This window comes from Scyliorhinus canicula, chromosome 20 (assembly GCF_902713615.1).
Source record: "Scyliorhinus canicula chromosome 20, sScyCan1.1, whole genome shotgun sequence".
Lineage (NCBI taxonomy): Eukaryota > Metazoa > Chordata > Chondrichthyes > Carcharhiniformes > Scyliorhinidae > Scyliorhinus > Scyliorhinus canicula.
Genome location: NC_052165.1, coordinates 61658187 through 61680482, shown reverse-complemented (window position 1 = coordinate 61680482; position 22296 = coordinate 61658187). Strand labels below are relative to the sequence as shown.

The window sequence follows — 22296 nt, the reverse complement described above, 5'->3', positions numbered from 1 at the left end:
GAGAGAGAGAGGGGGGGCGAGAGAGAGAGGGGGCGAGAGAGAGGGGGGGCGAGAGAGAGAGAGATAGAGAGAGAGAGATAGAGAGGCAGAGAGAGAGAGGCAGAGACGGATAGATAGATCTGAGGGAAATAGATAGATAGATCTGAGATAGAGAGAGAGGGACAGAGAGAAAAAAGAGATAGATAGGCAGCGATATAGACAGATGGACACATATATATATATATAGATATATTTAGAGAGAGAGAGACACGAAGACAGAAACGCCGAGATAGACAGAGGGAGGAAACCCTCCCGCACTGATGTTAAACTCCCATTCTCAAAAGCCTGAACCAACCATGCTCCTGGACCCCCAAAACATCCTCTTTATCACTCACACACTCACTCTCTCTCCCTCCGCTGGTGGTTTTCACGCTCCACTCTCCACCCACCGGCGCGCTCCATCATTGCGCGCCGCCTTCCGTGTGTGTGTGCGCGCCCCGCGCGCGCCCCCCTTCCCACTCTCTCCCCCCTCCCCTCCCCCCAGGACGCGCGCGCGCGCTGATGTGGGACGGGCAGAGACCTGGCGCCCAGCTGGCTGGCGGCAGCACGCCCGCGGGGAGGGCCCAAGCTGATTGGGCAAGGCGGGAGAGCGCGCGGCGGCGGGAATGTGGGGGGACGGGCCGGGCCGGGCTCGCGCGCGCTCCTCGCTCGGGGCCGCGCCGCTCTCCAGCCAGCCCGAGGTGCCCCTGACGTTCTCGCATGAAAATGAGGCTGTCAGCTGGACAATTTCTCAGTCCAAACGCGTCTTATCAAAGAAACACTAAGGACCGAATCATATCATTATGGGGACTGTTTGTTTTTCATGGCACTTTTGTTTGTTTTTCGTCCTGTTAAATACTTGCCGCTCCTTGGGAACTAGTGGGCTCGTAGGTAAGAGTTCCGAAATTTCAACCTTCTCACTGTTACCCTTTTATTCTGAAAAAAAATCCCTTGAGGAAAAAAAAGAGGAAAAAAAAAGTATTTTGCAAAACCGTGAGCAGGGGAGGGGGGGGGGGGTTTCAACCCCCTTCACTTGTTACTTGTCAAGTTGTTTGGGAATGAGTGAGATGTGAAGAGGTGCTGCCAGCGGGTCCAGGTTTAGAATTAATCTTTCTATTTTTTATATATATGCGGTGCGGCTTTTTTGATGGTGTTCCCCCCCCCCCCCCCAACCCATAAGTTATCAGTGGCGCCCAGCCCAACATTTCGAATTCGCAGGGGTAACTTTAAAACAACAACCGCTCTTTCCCCTGCGGGAACATCCCTGCAACTTTCAGGAGTCATTAACACCGCTGGCGCCTTACTTTATTGTTGGTCAAGGAGCTGAAATAAAGTACCTGGGAGGACGAGGAGGAGGGGGGGAGACCTGGATCTGGAACAAAGGAATCAGCTTTTCCCCCTCAGTGGGAACCGTTTTGCATTTTAATGCTAATCATGGGGCTCCTTTCAAGCCCCCCCCCCCCCCCCATATAACCGTCTCAACGTCGCCTAGATTAATGAAACGTTGTTGTTGTTGTGCTTATTGTGGGGGAGTTGGGGAGAGTTAAAGGTATCCTGTGTGTTTAACCAACCGACTATTTGAATGTTTTCTCTTCGCGTTTGTGTGGGATTTGAGAATTGTCTAACTTTCTGCGCACTACAACACTCAATGTGAAAGGCCGGGCAGAAAGATGGGCTTCATTTTGTCTTCTAAATGTGATATGTTCCAGAATATTTGACAGACATGGATGATGTGCTGCAATTAGTTGTTCCTTGCTAATAAGTTCTATCGTATTATGCCTCAATCAGACATGCCAGATGTGCTCAGCCATGTGTGTGCGTGTGTGTGCATAACATATATATATATACACACACACATGTAAAGCGTTATACAAGTTGCATTAGTTAAAATAGGAGTTCATCTCAAATTAGGAGTTAAATCTGGGCACCCGAATTCGAGCATATTCTGCATGTTTTGTGAACCAGGGGAGAAACATCCCTAAAGAGCAAGGGAGGATTTCTTACTTATTGCTTAACACACGAGAGGAGCTGACCCCCTTGAGCCTTAATGAAAAGCCCCCTTTGGACTCATTTGAAGTAATTCTGAGGGCGGCGGTGCCAAGGAATCCAGCTGTCAAATCCGGAGAAGCCAGATGAGAGAAGCACTTGATAATGAGTCAAAATATGACCAGGCACTTTTCCTTTTCTGCCTCACTGGGCTCGTCTCCCGCTGGAGCGCACTCTCATTTAGCTTGAAACCTTCAGACTTGACTGAGTCGGCAAATTCAATTGATTTTTTTTTAAATAATAAGAAGAAAGCGGTTGTTTCCGTAAGGGCTTTGAATAATTGCCTCAGAATAAATGAGGTCGCACTCGTACAAGACTCGCGTAGCGTTTTAACGCTCATTAAGTTGCTATTTTGTCATGTAATGGACCATCGCAGTCTATTAAATCTACTATCAATAAACCTTTCAGACGCTTCCAAGCGATCTTATCTTAAAACATGCATCGCAAAGAATTATTGAGATGCAGCAATAAATCGCGCCGGTGTGTAGTTTATTGGTACACTTTGTGTCCTCTGCCCCATTTAACATATTTACCTTGGGTGCAGAAACTCGGCGAGGAACTGTCTGGCGATCGCAGACGCAGATGGATCATTAAACCGTGAATAAATCGATTACGAGTCAAATGCCAGTAAATAGCTTATTGGCAGCAATCCATCAATAGCACTGGGGTCCCCGAAGGCGGATGCTAGAATGTGACCGATTTCCGTAAACCCACCATTCAAATTAGCACCCCTCGCTTTTTTAAAGATCAGCTTCCAAAACGAGAGTCGCCAGTTCTATAACTGAAACACTCACAGTGTGAATTTCATCCCAGGTTTTATTTTGACCGCCGAATCGGACGTTCCCCGCAATAGGAAATTCCGGATGGTCTGAAACCGACAGCATTTTTATATTCCACTCGAAACAACTAGTTCTCTTTCTGCGCTAATGATGGAAGCAAAATCCCACTAAATAAGTGTAATAGACACATAGGCGCTGTTTGTGACCGTCGGCATGTGTCGGTTTGACAGTAACGGTGGCGATGTTAAAATACATCATGGAAAATTCCGCGGGGATCCGACTGAAACCATCGCCTGGGCAAACGCGGGAGAGCCCACAAGGCAGGTTTGATCGGAAACGAGTCCATAAATCGGTAACTGGAATGATAAATGAAGCAAACCCACTTGAGAGCTATGGGGGCGGTTTGGTGTCACGGTCCCTGGCGACTGTAAGACGGATTGAAAGAAAATCATCATAACTTAACGCAGCATTGCCTATTAATTACCCCCAACTTCCAAAAATTCAAATCGATTGAAGTAGACCTGGCCACGGAAGAGGCTAGTATCCCCAGAAGAGGATTTTGGGTTGCTATGTTTTATTATGTATAGGGAGGAGGGGATGTTATGGGAAGGAAACCCGATGTATATTTAACAGATTGCTGCCTTTGGTTGGGCATTTTCTGCCCTGGCCGCTTCAGTTGGCCTCCAGCAAGCCCAGAATAACATGTCCCTGTCACACAGAGACACGCTCACAAGCTGCACATTTGTTCCGCTCATATTGGCCCCGCGGGAACACTCGAAACTCCACAAGAAGTGGGCAAAAACATGCTTCCTCGGCGCTCTAACGCATACAGACTGAATCTTTCCCCGACAGGTTTGCACCATCAGGCTGAACTTGCGCGACCCCCAGAAGGTATCGCCGGCAGGGCATCAGTGATGCCCAACACTGCACAACTTGGGAAATGTGGGCACTGAAAAACAAATGGATAGCAACTAGCAAGTCAGTCATTATCTTAGCTGCACTCGTGTGGGGGGTTGCCTGTTAAATTTAAATGCCACTGATAGGTTTAGCATGAAGTGTGGGGCGATTTACTTGTTCTTTACGCTTTTGATCTGAGTGTCTCGCACAGTTCCTGAATTGTAATGTCCCAGGATTAAAATCAAAGTCGATATTAGCACTTTGCGCCTGTGTGGGTTGCAAGTTTTTAGTTCTTCTCTACCCATTTTATACCAATGCATTGAGCCAATTATTGTTGATGTGGTGAACAACTAGGGACGGAGCAATAAAACATTGATAAAATCCACATTAAACTCAAGCGCGCCCGAGTCGGAACGAGGTTATGTTTATTTCTTTAAGTGTATTCGGCGGCGGTTCTAATTTTTAGATTCGAAATGCACTGAGCAGCCATGGGGTAGGCTCTTTTTCACAGTGGGGGAGTGCAGGAACGTTTTCAGTATTTTAAAAGGAGGCTAGGAGAAGGGATGTCCTAATAGAGGAAGTGGCGGAGGAGGCGGATCCAGGCGACGGGCCGAATGGCTTGCTTTAGCGCTGCAAATTTCATATGATTGTACATCCTCCAAATGCTGGATGGGAGGTCACATCAATGGTAACAGGGTCCCATATACGGGAATTCTCCGATCTCATCCATTGGCAATTGCGAATGGAGAGTGTAGCCTTCCAGCCAAAATTCCACTTACTTTCAGCGGGACCGGAGAATCCCGCCACCATGGGTGGGGAGAATCCAGTCAGAGTTTTACAGCACAGGAAGAGGCCCTTTAGCCCATCGTGTCTGCGCCAGCCATCAACCACCTATCTATTCTAATCCCATTTTCCAGCACTTAGTCTGTGGCTTTGTTTGCTATGGTGCTTCAAACGCTCATCTAAATGCTTCTTAAATGTTGTGAGGGTTCCGGCCTGTACCACCCTTTCAGGCAGTGAGTTCCATATTCCCACCACCCTCTGGGTGAAAACGGTTTCCTTAAATCCCCTCTAAATCACCTGCCCCTGATCTTAAATCTATTTCCCCCCCCCCCCCCCCCCCTCTACTAAGGGGAAAACGTTTCTTCTATGTCTACCCTATCTATGCCGCTCATAATCTTGTACACATCAATCAGATCCTCCCTCGACAACCTTCAGAGCTGAAGAGCTCCAGCCCAGGCCTGTGTCATGTCTCCTTCCAGGATTTAAAATCATCCCAGATTCTTGTAGCAGGTTGGCAGTGAAGCCAGTGACACCAAAGAATGATATGACATTATGAGTCTCCCATTTACTGAGAATTCTGAGCACTACTTCCCATTTGTCACATCGATTTTGTTCGCATCATGTACATGGGAAATGTAACCTGTTCTCTTTGATAAATGATGTGTGCATCGCATCTCTTGTTTAATGAAATCTTGACACTGTATGTTTCTGGTTCTAGATGTAGATGAGTGTGCGGTGGGAACAGACGACTGTCATATCGATGCAATATGTCAAAATACACCCAAATCCTACAAATGCATCTGCAAACCAGGCTATAAAGGAGACGGGAAGCAATGTGAAGGTAAATTGGAGACTAACAGCTGCTGGTTCTATTCATTGCCTTCCTGTTCTAAACATTTTTGTATTCAAATGTTGCAAGTAAATGCCTCCTCTCGCCACCAGAAATTAGTTTATTTCATTGGATGGAATGTGAATCTTTCTCTCTCTCTCATCTGTACAATGGTAACACCATTACTGCAGCTGAAGTATTCATCTTTTCTTAATATATTTTACCACCTCTTCCTTACAGCCTGCTCAATGCAAAATAACATATTTGATTTTGATGCCCACTTTGTAATTTCAGAATGTGTTGGCTCTGTTTCCATGGCTCAAAAGCAGCCTCTCTTCTCCATCCCCCAACACCCACCCAAACACAGAAGAGTGTGTGATCTCAGCCAGCCTGGCGAGGGGAGATCCAGAGATCTTTATCTGGTGGACCCAGAAGAATTAACATTTAACTATCTCAACATGTATTTTTAGGAAGCCTTCTTGGTTTGAGAGTGGCTTTAGCAAAGATTCAGGAAATAGGTTAGCCATCTACCATCTCATTTGGGAAATTGCTATGTGGCCTAAACGTTAAAGAAACAATTTATTTTTCGAACATGATTTTCCTTAATATCAGTGTCTAAAACCTTGATTTCAAGTCCACTTTTCTCTTCATCTTATTGCATTTTCAAACATATTTCTGAAACTTTCTATTCTATCTGCAAAACTGCATAAGTTTTCAGTTTGCATTGACCTAGCACTCACTGCATGGGAAGAGCATTCCAGTGTTTTGGAACAGGAAAGAATGCTGAATTGCATGAGGACTGGAGAGCTGAAAATAAGAAGCCAAGCAGATATGGTTTTAGAGGCTGTTGCTGGAAGAAAGAGGTGGCACAGTTAAGACCAATTAGTTTTGAGAGTTCTAAAGAGCAGGAGGACATTCGAGGAAAGGTCGGTATGTGATGGTCCAATGAGGGACATTTTGCCGTGCTGTATGTTGTAAATTTCTCTTAAATGAGAGCACAAATTTATTCTGGACAGTGTACTTTTCTCTGGTGATTTTTTTTTTACTTCCCATTTTACATTTCCAGTTTTATTTGTTCTTTATGTCAAATGAAGTTTAAAAAATACGTTTAAATTGTTTTTGCATGCTCGCAGGTGGCTCTGATAAGAATAGAAAGTAGTTCCAACCAGGTTGACAGCAGAAGTTGGGATAATGATGCAATTAACCACATCTGAAGCTGCAGAGAGGAGGAAACATACTCTGTCCTAATCCCAGAGGATGCAGTTTGTCACTTTGTCTGTGGTGATTTCAGTGACGTGGCAGGGGCAGAAACTGAATTGGAGACACTGAATTGGGGAGATGTGGGGGCAAATGAGCTGGCATTTGGATGATGACATGATAAATGACTTTGGTGAGGAAAGGAAGGTTGAAGATGGGCTTGTAATTTGCAAGGACAGAGTGGTGGAATGTGACAGAGAAGGACAGTGCGTGAGGAGGTGGAACCATTTACAATGGCAGGATGTTGATAATCTGGGTTCTTTCCGAAGAAGAGTAGGCGATTTACAAGCAACTAGCCTACCTATAGCATTAGGTGGCCAATCAAGCAATGCAACCTCTTGATTGTATTTTCCTTTATAGTATTATTTTTTATATAAACCAAATCCTTTCCACAACCTCAATTTGCATCCAATTGACCTCCGGATGATACCAATTTAGATCACAACCACACAAGATGTTGGAAAGTGAGTAAAGTTCAGGAGCTATATGTAGAGTCCTCTCATTAGTCTGGCAAAGGGCCATACATTCAACTAGACCTGGATACACCAGATCTCATCCTTTCCCTGCAGTTTGGGCTTTGTTTGGGGAAGAACCATCACCCACCTCAAACAAGCAACATCAAAAAGTGTTTAAAAGGCTCTCAAGCCTGGAGTTTTCCTGCCCCTGGCCCATGAAGCATTAATGAGCTGATCCATCACACAAGAGCATCTTTAGCAGTCCACTGAATGACGGATATCGGGTCCACCTGGAGTTCATGACCAGATTGTGATTTGAACCTCAGTGGCCAGGTCTTTGCTGTTAGTCTGGGTTTGGTGACTTGAGGATTTTCCAGGCATGTCTTTCTGCTTGACTCCAGTTACATTTTGAGGGACTTGCCTATTTGGAAAGGATTATCATCATATAAACACTCACCTCATTATTTAATGAGAATCTATTATATGTTAAATGAAAACAGAACAGAATATTCTAAGGTGGATGTGTATATTGTGACAGTTCTTTATACGGATATGCATTTTATTTAGGTATTAAAAGATAATTAAATGCATGCATGTACCCTGCTGTGACTAAGAAGTTGCTTGCACAATTCCCAGCAGTTTTTGCTGCTTGAGAAATTGCCCAATTGCTCTGATGGAGGATTAGGAAGGCGTTTGCTTGGATATATATAGAGAAGTTGTTTTTTTATGGGGAATCCAAAACCAGATGTCATGATTGTAAGATAGTCGTTAATAAATGCCAAGAATAATTCCTGCAAAACGTCTTTATTCAGAATTTTGAGAAAATGGAACTCACAGTCACGAGGATTTGTTAGAGTGAATAAAACAGATGCATTTATAGGAGGTGCAGATATAAATAAGAGAGTAGGGAGCGGAAGTATCTGTTAATAATGAGATTAAGTAAAAAGGGAGGAGGCTTATGTGGAGAATGAACACCTGCACAGAGCTATTGTGCCAAATGGCTTGTTTTGGCACCATCACATTTAATATAATTAAAAAGGTATGCTGATCTTTTGTTATCAACTTGAAGCATCCTGTATGATTTGATGGATATCAATGCTTATTTGGTGTAAAATAGCCTTATTCTTCGTTCTGATTTTTAGATTTCTAGCACAAAGTTTGCAGCTGTACAGGACCTTAGTTAGGCCCAATTAGGAATATTGTGTACAATTCTGGTCACCACACTACCAGAAGGATGTGGATGCTTTGGAGAGGGTACAGAAGCGGTTGCCTGGTATGGAGGGCATGAGCTATGAGGAGAGGTTAGATATACTTGGTCTGTTCTCACTGGAACAACGGAGGTTGAGAGGCGATCTGATAGAGATCTACAAGATTACGAGTTGCATGGAAAGAATGGATAGGGTAGGAGAGTCAAGTACTAGGGGACATAAGTTTAAAGTGCATGGGGGAAAAGTTTAGAACCGATGTGTGAAGAAAGTTTTTTACACAGGGGGTGGCAAATATATACAGCACGCTGCCTGGGGAATGGTCATGAAATGAATGAAGTAGGAATTGAACTGACAACTATTCAGCGTAATTCTCCGTTTGAGAGACTAAGTGTTGACACTGGGACTGAATCGTGAGTTTTCTACGTTGGAGCAATTCAGGACCCATAAACGATCTAGCACTGACGCCACATGGAACTAGTCCAATTCCATTGCATGACTGCGTCTGATACACCAGGGTTGGGACCGGCACTCGAGAGGCTGACAAGCTGCAGCCACATATAAGCACTCCACTCCTCACACACACTCATTCCAGCCAACAAGGTGGCACCCCGAAGAGCGGCACCTCGTTCCGTCGAGGCGGAGCTTGAGACCCTGCTGGATGACAATGATGAGAGGTGGCGTGCAGGTGGCAAAAGCCAAGGGCCCCACCGCTAGGACCGGCCAGCAGTGCCACAAGAAGCTGCAGGACCTCCTATGGGCAGCTAGGGTGAGTACCCAGCCCTGCGCCCCTGGCACCATGCCCGTTGCATACCCACAGACCGCCTCCACATGGCCCCCACCAGGCGGACCGGCAGGCAGTACTGGGAGCAGGTGGGCAACCCCCCCAACCCAGCCAGGGTGGGCCACCACAGTGCCCTTGGCACCACTCCCCGTCCCACACACTGTAGCCTCCCCGGAGGGAGATTGAACCCCACATGCTGGCAAGCCGCCCACACCCACCCCACAGGATGCCAACAACCATGCCGCATGCCATGGCCAGGTTTCCTGCACACATAGGCCACCAGCCGTGGATACCTCTGGTGCCCACATCCAAGTGTCTCACACTGTGCATTATTTGCCCCCCAGGAGAAGGCAGCCCACAACTGAAGAGAGGGAGAGAGCAGACCAGAGAGGGCCGGTAGATCTGCGGCCTCTCAACGCCGCTGAGCGGAAGGCTTTGGACCTGGTCGGTGTGGCTGGGTGGGCAGTTGCCGAGGCGGGGGTCGGCATCGGGGAAGTAAGTGAGTTCCCGATGGATTGCGATGTCCATGGCACGTGAGACATCCCACCCGCGATCTAAGCATGTGTCTTGTCGTACGTCTTACAGGATCACCTGACATCAAGGCGGGCACATCCGATTTCCCCTGGCCCCAATCCCTAGACTCATCCAGCGATGAGGGGGGAACCTACTGGTGTTGCAGGCCCGAGCTGCAGCCCTGTGACACCCCAGAGGATGTGTCTGGGGACAACACTGGCTCCATGGCACTGCTGTCACCAACACTCTCCAACATCCCAGAAACATCCGCCTTGAGTGGGCATGTTAGTGAAGAGGCTCCTGGGGCACGAGCTGGTGCACACCACACACACATGCTTTGAAGGTGGGAACGCCCGAGGGCTGGATGATCAGAGGATGGCCCAACCCCAGGGACTAGCTGCCATCCAGATGGGTCTCCAGCCTCTGGAATCGGCGGTCCCATCAATGCTGGAGATGCAGGAGCAGAGTCCGGGACTATATGGGGGGGTTATCCACAACTTGCAGAGGAGTCCAACCACCTGCAGGGGAAGGAGGCAGTGCTGACCATATGTGCCACCGAAGCCAACACCGCGTGGGTGGCATCCACAGTGGTGGCCTTGGGGACAAAGGTATTGGCCATGGGTCAAGATGTCCAAGGTCTGAGGCACTCTGTGTGGGCCGTGGCCAAGGCACAGGACAGGGCTGCCTTCTCACTGGCAACAATATACCAGGGCCAACTGGACATTGATGCAGCGCCCTAGAGCTTGGCCCAGTTACACAGCTTTGGGCATCAACATCATTGGCCTGGCGCTGGTTGATCTGAGCCAGTCACAGAGTGACCTGGCATGATCACTGAGTGGCGTGACCCAGTCCCAGAGGGACATGGCCAAGTCCCTGTGCTCCATGGCGGTGAGCATTTAAAATAGAACATACAGTTCAGAAGGAGCCATTCGGCCCATCGAGTCTGCACCGACCCACTTAAACCCTAACTTCCACCATATCCCTATCACCCAATAACCCCTCCTATCCTTTTTGGTCACGAAGGGAAATTTATCATGGCTAATCCACCAAATCTGCTCGTCTTTGGACAGTGGGAGGAAACTGGAGCACCCAGAGGAAACCCACGCAGACAGGTGGAGAACGTGCAGACTCCGCACAGACAGTATCCCAGTGCGAAATCAAACCTGGGACCCTGGCGCTATGAGGCCATAGACGCTATTCACGTGCTCAGGGCTGCCCACATGATACCGTTGAGACCCTGGTCGAGATGAGTCTCCAGGACTAGCAGCGCCAGATGGTGGGGGAGCCCCTGGAGATCACTTCAGTGGCACCCCCATCCCCAAGAGTAGCCCTGGGGCATGGGCACCCTGCGAGGGGAGGGGTTGCTGGAGCCTATGCCAGTGTCTCCCTCAGGGGAGGTGCCAAAACATCACCGCCTCTGAATCCCACCACATCCTCATGTCCTTGGCGCATCCGATGGGCAACAGACAGAACAAAGTGACACTATTCCACCCAAATGACTGCTGGCACATCCAGGCCCGCTAGCTCCACAGGAAGCCGCCAAAGGGGACCTAGGTCACAGGGCGGAATTCGCAGTAGGCCACCTGATGTACCACCTGAGAAACCACCTGGATGGGTTGTTAAGGCCTGTAAGGCCAGAAAGCTGGACACCATTTAGGTTGGCATGGGTATAGTGGATAGGATAGTCTTAGAGGCTAGGGCATATGTATATATTAAAATATTTTTTTTTTAGAGTACTCAATTAGTTTTTGTTTTCCAATTGAGGTGCAATTTAGCATGGCCAATCCACATATCCTGCTCATCTTTTGGGTTATGGGGGCAAAACCCACGCAAACACGGGGAGAATGTGGAATGTGGAAACGCCAAACAGACAGTGACCCAGAGCAAACCTGGCACCTCGGCGCCGTGAGGTCGCAGTGCTAACCCACTGTGCCACCATGCTGCCCGACATGTATATATTATAATAAACACCTTGTGTACTAACGGTCTGACCTGCATCAGTGCTCTATGTGCAGGATGCTAGGGATGGGCTGGGCTGGGCTGGGAGCAGAGGGTGTGCCGGGTGGGGGAGGGAGATGTGGTGGGAGGCTGCTGGTATGGGGAGTGTCGGCATTTGAGGTGGGGGTGGGCAAGGACCCTCATGGAGGCCACCACACACCGCCCTGGTCCCCAACCCCAGCCCCTACCACTCTTTTCCCCTTCCCACACCCCCTCCCTCAACCACTCCACCCGTTCGGTGGAATGGCCAGCTCACATGCAGGGATCATCCATGTGGCACCAGTGCTACTTTTGTATGGCCCAGAGGCAAGTTGAAGCCAAGATTTCAATGTAGCTTGGCAGCTGCAGTGGTGATCAGGACAGGATGGGCAGAAACTAACACTGCTCTTAGAGCATCCTCATTGTGTTGATAAGTGTGGACTGTAGTGTTATAAAGCCACCCAATACAACACTGCAACAAATATGGCTGTTGACTCACATGCTGTTGATGCCTATACTGAATGTCTGTAGGATGCTCCGTAAACATCTTTCTTTCAAAAGCATTTCTTGTTCCCTTACTTCTTCAATCAAGGCCACTTCCACGTGTTCTCTAGTCAGCAGGCTCTCTTCCTAATCTTTCAGCCCTGGGTTTTCCTGACCACTCCTGCTCTGTGTATCATCTTGTGTATTCTAGTTTTGTTTATTCATGAGGCAAGGTGATGGGCTGGGCTGGTCGTGACTTGTAGTGATATCTTAAGGGCCAGGAGGATCTTACGCTCCTTCTGGCTGCACAGAAATGAAACTATTAAATGTTCTCTGAACATCTATTGAAGAGCTCCTGAAGACATAGTCTGGAGTGTGCATGTCACAAGCTCTGCCCAACATTTTTTCCCTTTATTCTTTCATTGTGTGTGGGTGTCACCGGTAAAGCCACTGTTTGTTGTCCATCCCTAATTGCCCTTGAACTGAGTGGATAAGTTATTTAAGAAGATAGTTAAGAGTCAATCACATTGTTATGAATCTGGAGTCACATGTAAGCCAGACCAGTTATGGACAGCAGATTTTCTTCCCAATGGGCATTAGTGAACCAAATGGAGGGGCAGTACGGTGGCACAGCGGTTAGCATTGCAGCCTCGCAGCGCTGAGGTCCCAGGTTCGATCCCGGCTCTGGGTCACTGTCTGTGTGGAGTTTCCACATTCTCCCCGCGTTGCGCGGGTTTCGCCCCCACAACCCAAAGATGTGCCAGGTAGGTGGAGTGGCCACGCTAAATTGCCCCTTAATTGGAAAAAATGGGACCTTGGTACCGTGAGGCAGCAGTGCAAATTTCCCACTATCAACATCCCGAGGTTACCATTGATCAGAAATTGGACTAATACTGTGTCTACCCAAGCAGGTCCAAGCAGGTCAAAGGCTAGGAATCCTGCGGTGAGTAACTCACCCCTGACTCCCCAAAGCCTGTCCACCATCTAAAAGGCACAAGACACGAGTGTAATGGAATACTCTCCACTTGCCTGGATGAGTGCAGTTCCAACAATACTCCAGAAACTCAACACTATCCAGAATAGTGCAGCCAGCTTGATTACTCCCCTTTCCACAAACAAACTTAACAAGGCTTCTTAGGTCACACCTTCCAAACCACCACCACCTAGATGGACATGAGTGGCAGAAAGCTCGGAACACCAACATCTAGTGGTTACCCTCCAAGCTACTCACCACCCTGACTTGGAAATATATCGTTGTTCCTTCACTATTGTTGGGTCAAAATCCTGGAACTACACCCACCACCCCGCCCCTGCCCTCCTTCCCACCCTAACAGCACTGTGGGTGTACCTACATCTCAGGGACTGCAGCGGTTCAAGAAGGAAGAGCACATGGGGAATGGAAATAAATACTGGTCTAGCCAGCGATGCCCACATCCTGTAAATGAATAAATAAAAAAACAAATGTCTCCTGCTTTTTGTCACCTCAGATCTGGATGTTACCAGGTTGTACTGCATGTAGGTGTGAGCTGCTTGTTTAATGAAGTGATTGTGAATGGAGATAGACACTGGAATGCTTAATTAAAAACAACACTCCTGATCTTATGACTGTAGGAAGGTCATTGATGAAGCAACTCTAAGTGGTGTGACTAAGGTTTCTTCCCTGAGCAATTGTTGAAATGCCGCAATGCCAGGCTCCAATATCCGCAGCCATATTCCTTTGCTTTTGGTATGTCACCAGTGTAGCCATCTGGGATGGCCACTTCCAGAACACAAAATGGACGCTCACGGAGAATGTAGGGAAATGTGGACAATGCTAGACAGCAAGCAGGCACAGTGCCTGAATGTATATTTGGGAAACAGCTCCCAGACGGAATTGAAACCTTGGATCGATTAGCATATTGATGGACCATCTCCGAGAAACAAAGGACTAATGCTCAGGTAGTTGATACTGTTGCAGACATCCCGGCACTAGAAAGACACAAACAAAGCAAGGCCAATGGCCACCTAAGACACGCCCAGCCATCAGGGCACCCACCCCTTTATTGGACAAGATCGATAACAATGATCAAGAAGCAGCCCAATTAATTGGGGCCAAGTTTAAGGCCCGCCTAAAAGCGCGCAAAGCCCCTCCAAGTATAAGGAGGAACCCCCACGAGAGATTCATGCTCGGGTGGAGAGTCCCATCCACCAGCATCACCAGAAGCAAGTAAGTTCAAGGTCAACGCTCGCTACCAGACGGCCGACCTTAGCTGTTCTCCTGTTACCTCTTCAAACCCAACAGCCGCAGATGTGAACAACGGCCATTGTTCCTCTGACTGAGTGGGCACCCGAAGTTAAGTATAGGCGTTAGCGTTAGAGATAATTTAGTTTGTAGTACTGTTATGCATGAGTATATCTTACTGTGTGTGTAAATAAATAGTATTGACTTTGAACTAACTAACTGGTGTATTGACTCTTTGATGGTATTCGGGTTGAACCTTGTGGCGATATCGAGAGATACCTGGCGACTCTAAGTAAATATAATTAGGATTAAGGAAGGCGGCCATATTGACTGCCATATTTATAACCAGATAAACAGAGCAACATCAGCCACTGGAACGTTCATTCCTTGACATATTCAGTTTAATTCTTTTCATGCTAATTAGTGCCATAATCAGTCAATTGCTGTCTTGATGTTGATCTGTTATTGACACCTCATTAATATCTTAAGGATCCACAAAGCTGCTTTTCCATTGTCTATTTCTAGAAATTATTTCAAGGGATATGAATATCTCTGGTTAAACATGCATTTTTATTGCCTATCTTTAATCATCCTGGAGAAGGTGGTGGTGAGTCACCTTCTTGAACCGCTGCAGTCCATCTGGTGTAGGTACACACTCAGTGCTGCTTGGGAGAGAGTTCCAGGATTTTGGTGAAAAGCTAAATTTCAACAAAGTTTTCTAGCACTCGGTTAGTTTGGAGACTTTTATGGCCTGCCTTCAGGATGCAAGTTTTCCTTTAATTCTTTGTAGCTATGTAAGACACAGTATTCAAGGTACAGTCTACTAGAGCACTGCACAATTTAACCATTAGTTTGATTAATAGTTTTTTTTGTTTTCATGTTCTTTATTGATTGCTGCTCTTGCATGTTTGGATATGTTGGCCTCAAAGTAACATTCCAGGTAGTTTTATCAAAATCGAATTGGCAGTGGCTTCACAACTGACTCCCTCAGATATTTCAATGTCACTGTGATTTCTAACTTACATGGTACTAGTGGGTGTTCATGCCAGTATTGGTGCATCTCCAGTGCTTATTGAGATGATGATGATGCTGCATGTTTCAGTGCCAGGTCCTGGGAGGAAGGGATGCCCACCATTATCCTAACTTGATAAAGAACGTCTCCTCAGGTCCCGAATAAAGGAGCCGGTAAAAACATGCCTCAGTAGTCTTCAGAGGCACAAGTCATGTCTGTGACTTGGAGTTCACTTCTGTCAATCTGGCGGCTCACTGGACATTCCAGCCTTCAGGCTGGGCTGAGGAAATTCCTAGCCTGGGTGTGCCTGTCCCTTTCGCTGAACCTAGCCCCATCTCTTTTCGCGATTTGCTTTGTGAGGTACAGGCTGAGGTTCCTGGCAAAACTTGCAACAAAAGGGTCCCACACACTTTCAACTCTGCTAAGTAGCAACTCACAGAATACACTTGGATCCCTTTTAACCCTTCGCCATTTTGACGTAATTCATGAAGTGTGCACACAAAATGCCTTTTAAAAAGGATTCCAAGTGACATACCGCCACTGCTTGACTCGCTCTTGTGTTATATAGAACTCATTTTGCAGAAACCCAGCTGCATCTTCAAATTAATCTCTTCTTCCCTTCCACCAAATAAAACATTTGGTATTGTCTTTGAACTTTGTCAGTTTCTATTGTGAACTAAGTTATTCGTGTAAATTTAAAATAAGAGAGGTGTGTTTCTGGACAAATGCCTCAGTTAAAATGTCAATATCAGCTCCGACAACTATTACTTGCTTGATTTGATCATTGAGAGCGAACAAAAATTATTTTTGCTTTCTTTTATCAGGCTTTCTTCAAAATTCAAGCCAGTTTTGCCCACCTAAGATTTTGATAAACCAATCCATTGTGTTTCAGTATATCTCTTTAAAACATTTCTGTACTGGTAAATAGACTTTCCATTATCATCACTTTGTCAGTAATGTTTCTTTTTTTTGTTTATTTAAATTTAGAATACCCAATTATTTTTCTCCAATTAAGGAGCAATTTAGCGTGGTCAATCCACCTAACCTGCATATCTTTGGGTTGTGGGAGTGAAACACATGCAGACACGGGGAGAATGCGCAAACTTCACGTGGACAGTGACCCAGGCTGGGATCGAACATAGGTCCTCAGCGCTGTAAGCAGCAGTGCTAACCACTGCACCACCGTGCCGCCCCTGTCAGGAACTTTTCTAACCTTCCGATTTTCATCCTTGATTGCGGGTTCTGTGTGAAAAAGATTATTTTATGCTGTAAGAAGCCTGCTTAAATTAGTTATGTTGCCCATCTTCGCAGCAATACTGATGAGACAGTGATCCAAGCAGGGAATCGAACCTGGGACCTTGGAGCTGTGAAGCAACAGTGCTACCCACTGTGCTACCGTGCTGTTTGTAGATTCATTGTATTTCATTTTATGCAGGTAGTGGGCAGTAACTAGCGATTCACTTGTGTTCTTATGAACAGATACCGCTCCACGACTATGACACCAGGGAAGCTGGAGTGCTTTATCCACTCCACGAATGTCATCTCAATTTTGAAGTTTTGGTTTGTTTATGGCAGTGGGTTAGTAGTACCCCTTTCAAATTGGGCACTTAATTGCCTCTGCCACTGAAGGTGGGAAGAGGTAATACTTTTTCCCCTGTTAATCTGTTTATCATGTATCTCAAATATCAGTGAAACAGGTTACACCATAGAGTATGGTCCAATCAAAAACAGATTCGTTTTTGATGAAGGTACAGATCTGGACCTGGATCCTGGAATTGGGAGATATGATGAATCCTTTTAGAATGTTGTGGGTTGTTAGGTTCAGAAATTTGTTGATAGCTTTAGGATGTTGTGGTGTCTCAGCTCCCAAGGAGCAATTTGTCACAGCTGACAAAATGTGAGCAGAGTTTTCAGAGCAGATTTAGGCTGCTGATTGTCCTGATGCCTCCTCAGTGTGATAGTTCTTAACAACAATATTTAGTTTTTTCAGCTTTGTAGATAGTTACAGAGCATGTCCCAAATGGACAGGAAAAAGTTTTGGGAAGACCTGTGAATTTTTAATAACATTTGAGTTGACACAGCGTGGCGGAGGTATGCGCTCTTCTATGTGGCCTCTTCACTTAATGGACATGATTCTCCAGTCCCCTAGCCACATGTTTCTTGGCAGCAGAAGGTGGCGCGCCATTTGCTAATGGCAGGATTCTCTGCTTCTGTCGCTGTCTATGGGAATTCACATTGAAGCCCCATGCCTCTGGGAAACCGACGGGCAGGGGTGCGCTGCCTGTGGGATGGTGGAATCCTGTCACCAGCAAACTGCCGGAATTCTATAGGTTTCTCGATAAAGGTATACACGGATTGAAACTGTGCTGGTTGGGTATTCTCAGTAAATAAATACTACTAAAGTGTGTAAATATTGGTACAAGTTCTGGCCATCATTAGCTTTCTGGATTATAACAACTGGAAGCTGCTTAATCTTTCCATGGGTCTGAAAAGTTTAATGTGTATTAACATGGGTGACGCATTTGTACCATGCTGGCTGTGCTAAGGAAAAAATCATAAAATGCTGAGGGAATGGCCACGGAAGTCCTGAAATCTCAGTTACATTTATATCAGGTGACTTTGACCTGTGCTGTACCTAATTCTTTGAGTGTAAATCTATGGCAGTTCATTATTTACATAAACACAAGAAATTCACATGAACTGGTCTTTGGCAGTGTAAAAGAGTGGTGGAGGGCTTCAGCATGTTTCTTCTTTGGTACCAGAAAGTTCTTGACAGAAAGAATAACCAATTTATGGAATACATTTTGTGGAGGCAAGAAGCTCCGCAATCACTTCAAAAGCAATATTGGTGAGACTGCACATATAATATTTTGTGCAATTTTGGCCCCCTTATTTAAGAAATGTCATAATTGCATTAGAAGCAGTTCAGAGAAGGCTCACTCGACTGATTGTTTGAATGGAGGTGGGGTTATTCTATGAGGAAACATTGGCCAATTTGGGCCTGGTATTTATGTGAAGTTTAAAAGCATGAAGGGTGACCTTATAGGAATATATAAGGTCCTTAGGGGGCTTGAAAGCATGCTTCATCCTGTGAGAAAGATTAGCAATAGAGTACATTGATGGAGATTTTTTTTTCTTGCCCAGAGAGTGGTGAAGACAGGGTAATTTAATAGTTTTCAGGCTGAAGTAGATAAATTCTTGATTGACGAAGGAGTCAAAGAGTATATGGGGAGGAAGGAAAGTCCAACTGAGGCCACAATTGGGTCAGCCACGATCTTACTGGATGGCGGAACAGGCTACCTAATTCATATGTTCATATGCAACTGCAGTGAACCATTGATGGCGGGAATGTATGTTTAAAGTGGCGACTCACTCTTTTTCCTGGAAGGTGTTGAGCTACTTGTCGTTGGAGCTGCATTCATCCAGGCAAATGGAAAGAATTCCAGTACATTCCTGGGGAGTCAGGATGTGAGTTACTCACCACAGAATACAAAGTCTCTGACCTGTATTTGTTGCCATAGTATTTTTGCACCTGGTGCAGTTAAGTTTCTGGTCAATGCCGAAGGTCCCCAGGATATTGATGGTTGGGGATTTGCCAGTGGCATTGCTGTTGAAAGTCAAGGGGAAGTAGTTAGATTCTTCCTCATTAAATATGGTTATTGCCTGGCAATGGTACAGCACAAATGTTACATTTTTAAAAAAATATTTTTATTCTCCTCATTTTTTCACATTTTCTCCCAAATTTACTCAATAATAAAGAACAATGAGGAACAAATGTAATGTCAATCCCCATATCACTAACAACGATCCCATCCTCCCACCAAACCCCAGACATGGCTGCATGTTAACATAAACAGATGACAAAAAGCAATCACCCATAGTCACCATTAGCACATACAGTCCTTTTGCTCCCAACCCGCCCCCCAATGTTCGCTGTGGTCCAATTCTCAAAAGTACACAATGAATAACGCCCATGAATTGTAGAACCCTTCCATCTTTCCCCTCAGTTCAAATTTGACCTTTTCAAGTGTCAGGAATTCCAGCAGGCCCCCCTGCCACTCTAGGGCACAGGGTGGAGAGGTTGATCTCCACCCTAATAGGATCCGCCCTCGGGCGATCAACGAGGCAAAGGCTACAACATCTGCCTCCGCCCCCATTTCCAACCCCGGCTGGTCTGACGCCCCGAATATGAATTCTACAATGAAGTGAGAAATAATTGCAGTTAGCAAATGGCAAGATCTACAATAAAATATGAAGCAAGCTGAAGAAATCAGAGTAAATGGTCTTTCTGGGTGCGATTAAAATGTATTTGTACTCTTCTACCAATCATTTGTAGTTAACTAATTGTAAGTTTGTCACTATCCGTGTGGAGTTTGCACATTCTCCCCGTGTTTGCGTGGGTTTCCCCCCACAACCCAAAGATGTAGGGTAGGTGGATTGGTCACGCTAAATTGCCCCTTAATTGGAAAAAATGAATTGGATACTCTAAATGTATTTTTTTTTAAGTAATTGTAAGTTTGGCTGCAAAATTGCATGCAGAACACCTGAATTATTTCTTATTTTGGAAAGCAGTGCCAAAGCGGAAATATTTCCATGCTTTCTTTGGCTATGTTTAGCTTTTAACAACATAAAGAGTTTTCTTTTATGTTGGACACTGATTTGAAACCTTGTAGCTTATGAAAATATTCACAGGACAACATGCCCTTTGATTTAAGTTTTCCATCACTCCCACAGGGGAACCTTTGAACACCTGCTTTGGCAGGAACTATAGAGCCTCACCTTTTGGGGAATTGCAATGTAGCCTGTTTCCTACCACCTTGTGCCAATTGTAGGGTTTTCAAGCCCCAGCCAATGAAGGAACGCAGGAACAGAAGTAGTGCATTTGGACCATTGCGTTTGCTCGACCATATGTTAACCAGGGAGCTCAGTTGCTTTTTCTGCATGCCCATTAACACTCTTATTTATGAAGTAAGTATCTATGTCCTTTCTGAAAACTTCACCTGACTCTACGCCAATAGACATCTTGAGAAATGCATCACATAATATATTTGCGCAATCTTTTTGAAGTTTATTTTCTGGATGAATTAAATTCAGCCAAAGTCTATGTGCTGAACTATATACTTCTGCTCCTCAAATAGCCCATCAATTTCCTGCATTACTTTAATTCTTCAGTGAGATTTAGGTCTGAGCTGCTCATGGTAATTGTGTATTACCATGTCCACTTGCATCATCTAGTTTTTGCCATGTTTCTTTCTTTGTGGTTCACGGCATCCCTTGGCTTAAAACCCACATCCGGCGATGTGGGGCTATCTTTGAGGCTGGGGGGCTCGGGGGCTCGGTGGGGGGGGGATGCACTGTCTTGAAAGTAGGTGGATTTCTTTCTTTGTTGATTCATTGGTTTCTGTTTTTGGTGTATTGTGGATGTTTTTAATGTATTGCTGATTGCTTTGTCTTCGGTTGTGTCCTTTTGTATTATGGAGTTGTTAGTAAACTCAAAATATTCTAATCTAAGGAGATTTAACTCAACTTTGCCTTATTTCTCATTCTAATAAATCCCTTCATTCCAGGTGAATTACCAATAGATTTTCTCCAAGGCCAAAATATACTTTCTACCTTTCCAAAATGTAGAATATTGTAAATTAGTTCTCAAAAACTATTACGTTATGGCTTTTATATTCTATATATTTTAGGATGCATTTCATCATCAATTATCCTTTTTAGCTGCCTTTCACCTGTTTATTGGTTTACAGATTTTTAATATATCCAGACCTTTAAATCCCTTGGTACATCTACCCAAACTAATGTGTTGCATTTACATTATGTTCTCGAATGCTATTCTAAAGTACATTGTCTATTACCATGTCAACTTGCATATTCTAGTTTTTGCCATGTTCCATTTTCATTTATGGTTCACTACATCCCTTAGCTTGAAATCATCTGCCAACAAGGTGTGCTAATTTCTGTTTTCAATTTGAGGTCCTTTCTAGGCTTTCCTCCTCCTGCTCAGTATCACTCCTGGTCCTTTACTGTTGTGAGGGATTGAACACCGTGACACACTTCAAGCAGGAATTCCTGCCCATTGTATTCAATCTCTTGTGTCAATGGTGCTGGTAGTGATGCTGAAGAGGAAAAATGTTAAAGTGGCACTGATTTTGATGGTTTAAGTATGCTGACAGTTCACATGAAAGGCATATGGAAAATATGTATACTCCCAGTTCACACTTTCAGGTTCTTACTTCGGATTATTATAACATTGTTTCTGGTTAGGCTTTAAACATGCTGCTTAGGAAATAATATTGAATGCATTATATAATTGACTTATTCTTCCTCTCGCTGCCTCCACTTATTGTTCACTTTACCCTAACTACAAATAGATGAGGGTATGCACGATTCACAACCCACGCATTTGTCCCTGAAACTTGCAAATGAAACCCTACATTTGCCATGGGACCCTATTTACCATATTTAAGCATCTTCCCTCATGCTTCAAGTGGATGTGCTACTCATCCATCACAGGCCTGCTTGCAAATCTTATGACACCAGACTTTGGGGTTCAATGGGGTTGTCGAGGTTCCTCCCCTGTTTTTAAATAATGGACACCTGTTTTCAGGAGAAAAAGGGGTGGCTGACAATTTAAAATTTGCCGCCAGCATCTCTTTAGCAAGAAAAACTGTACAAAAATTATATAATATTTATTTTACCCTCTTAATTATTAGCAGGTCTCCTGAGAAGGGACATACATTTTCATTCCACTTCCTAACAACCGAAAGGGTCTTCAGATGCCCATCAGTAGCTTTATTTTGTGCTGTTGATACTTGTCTTTGTTTTTGTCCTAAAACAAATAAATTAAAACATTTCAATGAAAAAACTCAATGAAAACAGCTACTGAGACATCCTGCAATCTTAATGTTGAATAATCCACTTTTTAAGAAAGATACTTAATAATATTAAGATTGGAAAGTTTCTTTGAAAGGGAAAACTCATATAAGAGATTGTCATAATGGATAAAGAAACTTGTTGCATATGAAATACATGTT

The 22296-nt window shown here is 45.1% G+C and overlaps 1 protein-coding gene across 2 annotated transcripts in view; it reads left to right on the top strand.

Annotated features, from left to right (window-relative positions):
• The first annotated feature begins 687 nt into the window (after positions 1 to 687).
• scube1 (signal peptide, CUB domain, EGF-like 1) overlaps positions 688 to 22296 on the top strand; it is a 300902-nt gene continuing 279293 nt past the window's right edge. For both annotated transcript variants that reach the window (XM_038780754.1, XM_038780753.1), the window contains exons 1-2: positions 688 to 909; positions 5242 to 5364. In XM_038780754.1, the coding sequence (XP_038636682.1) occupies positions 822 to 909; positions 5242 to 5364 (211 nt within the window). In that variant the 5' untranslated portion in view covers positions 688 to 821. The remainder of the gene's footprint in view (positions 910 to 5241; positions 5365 to 22296) is intronic.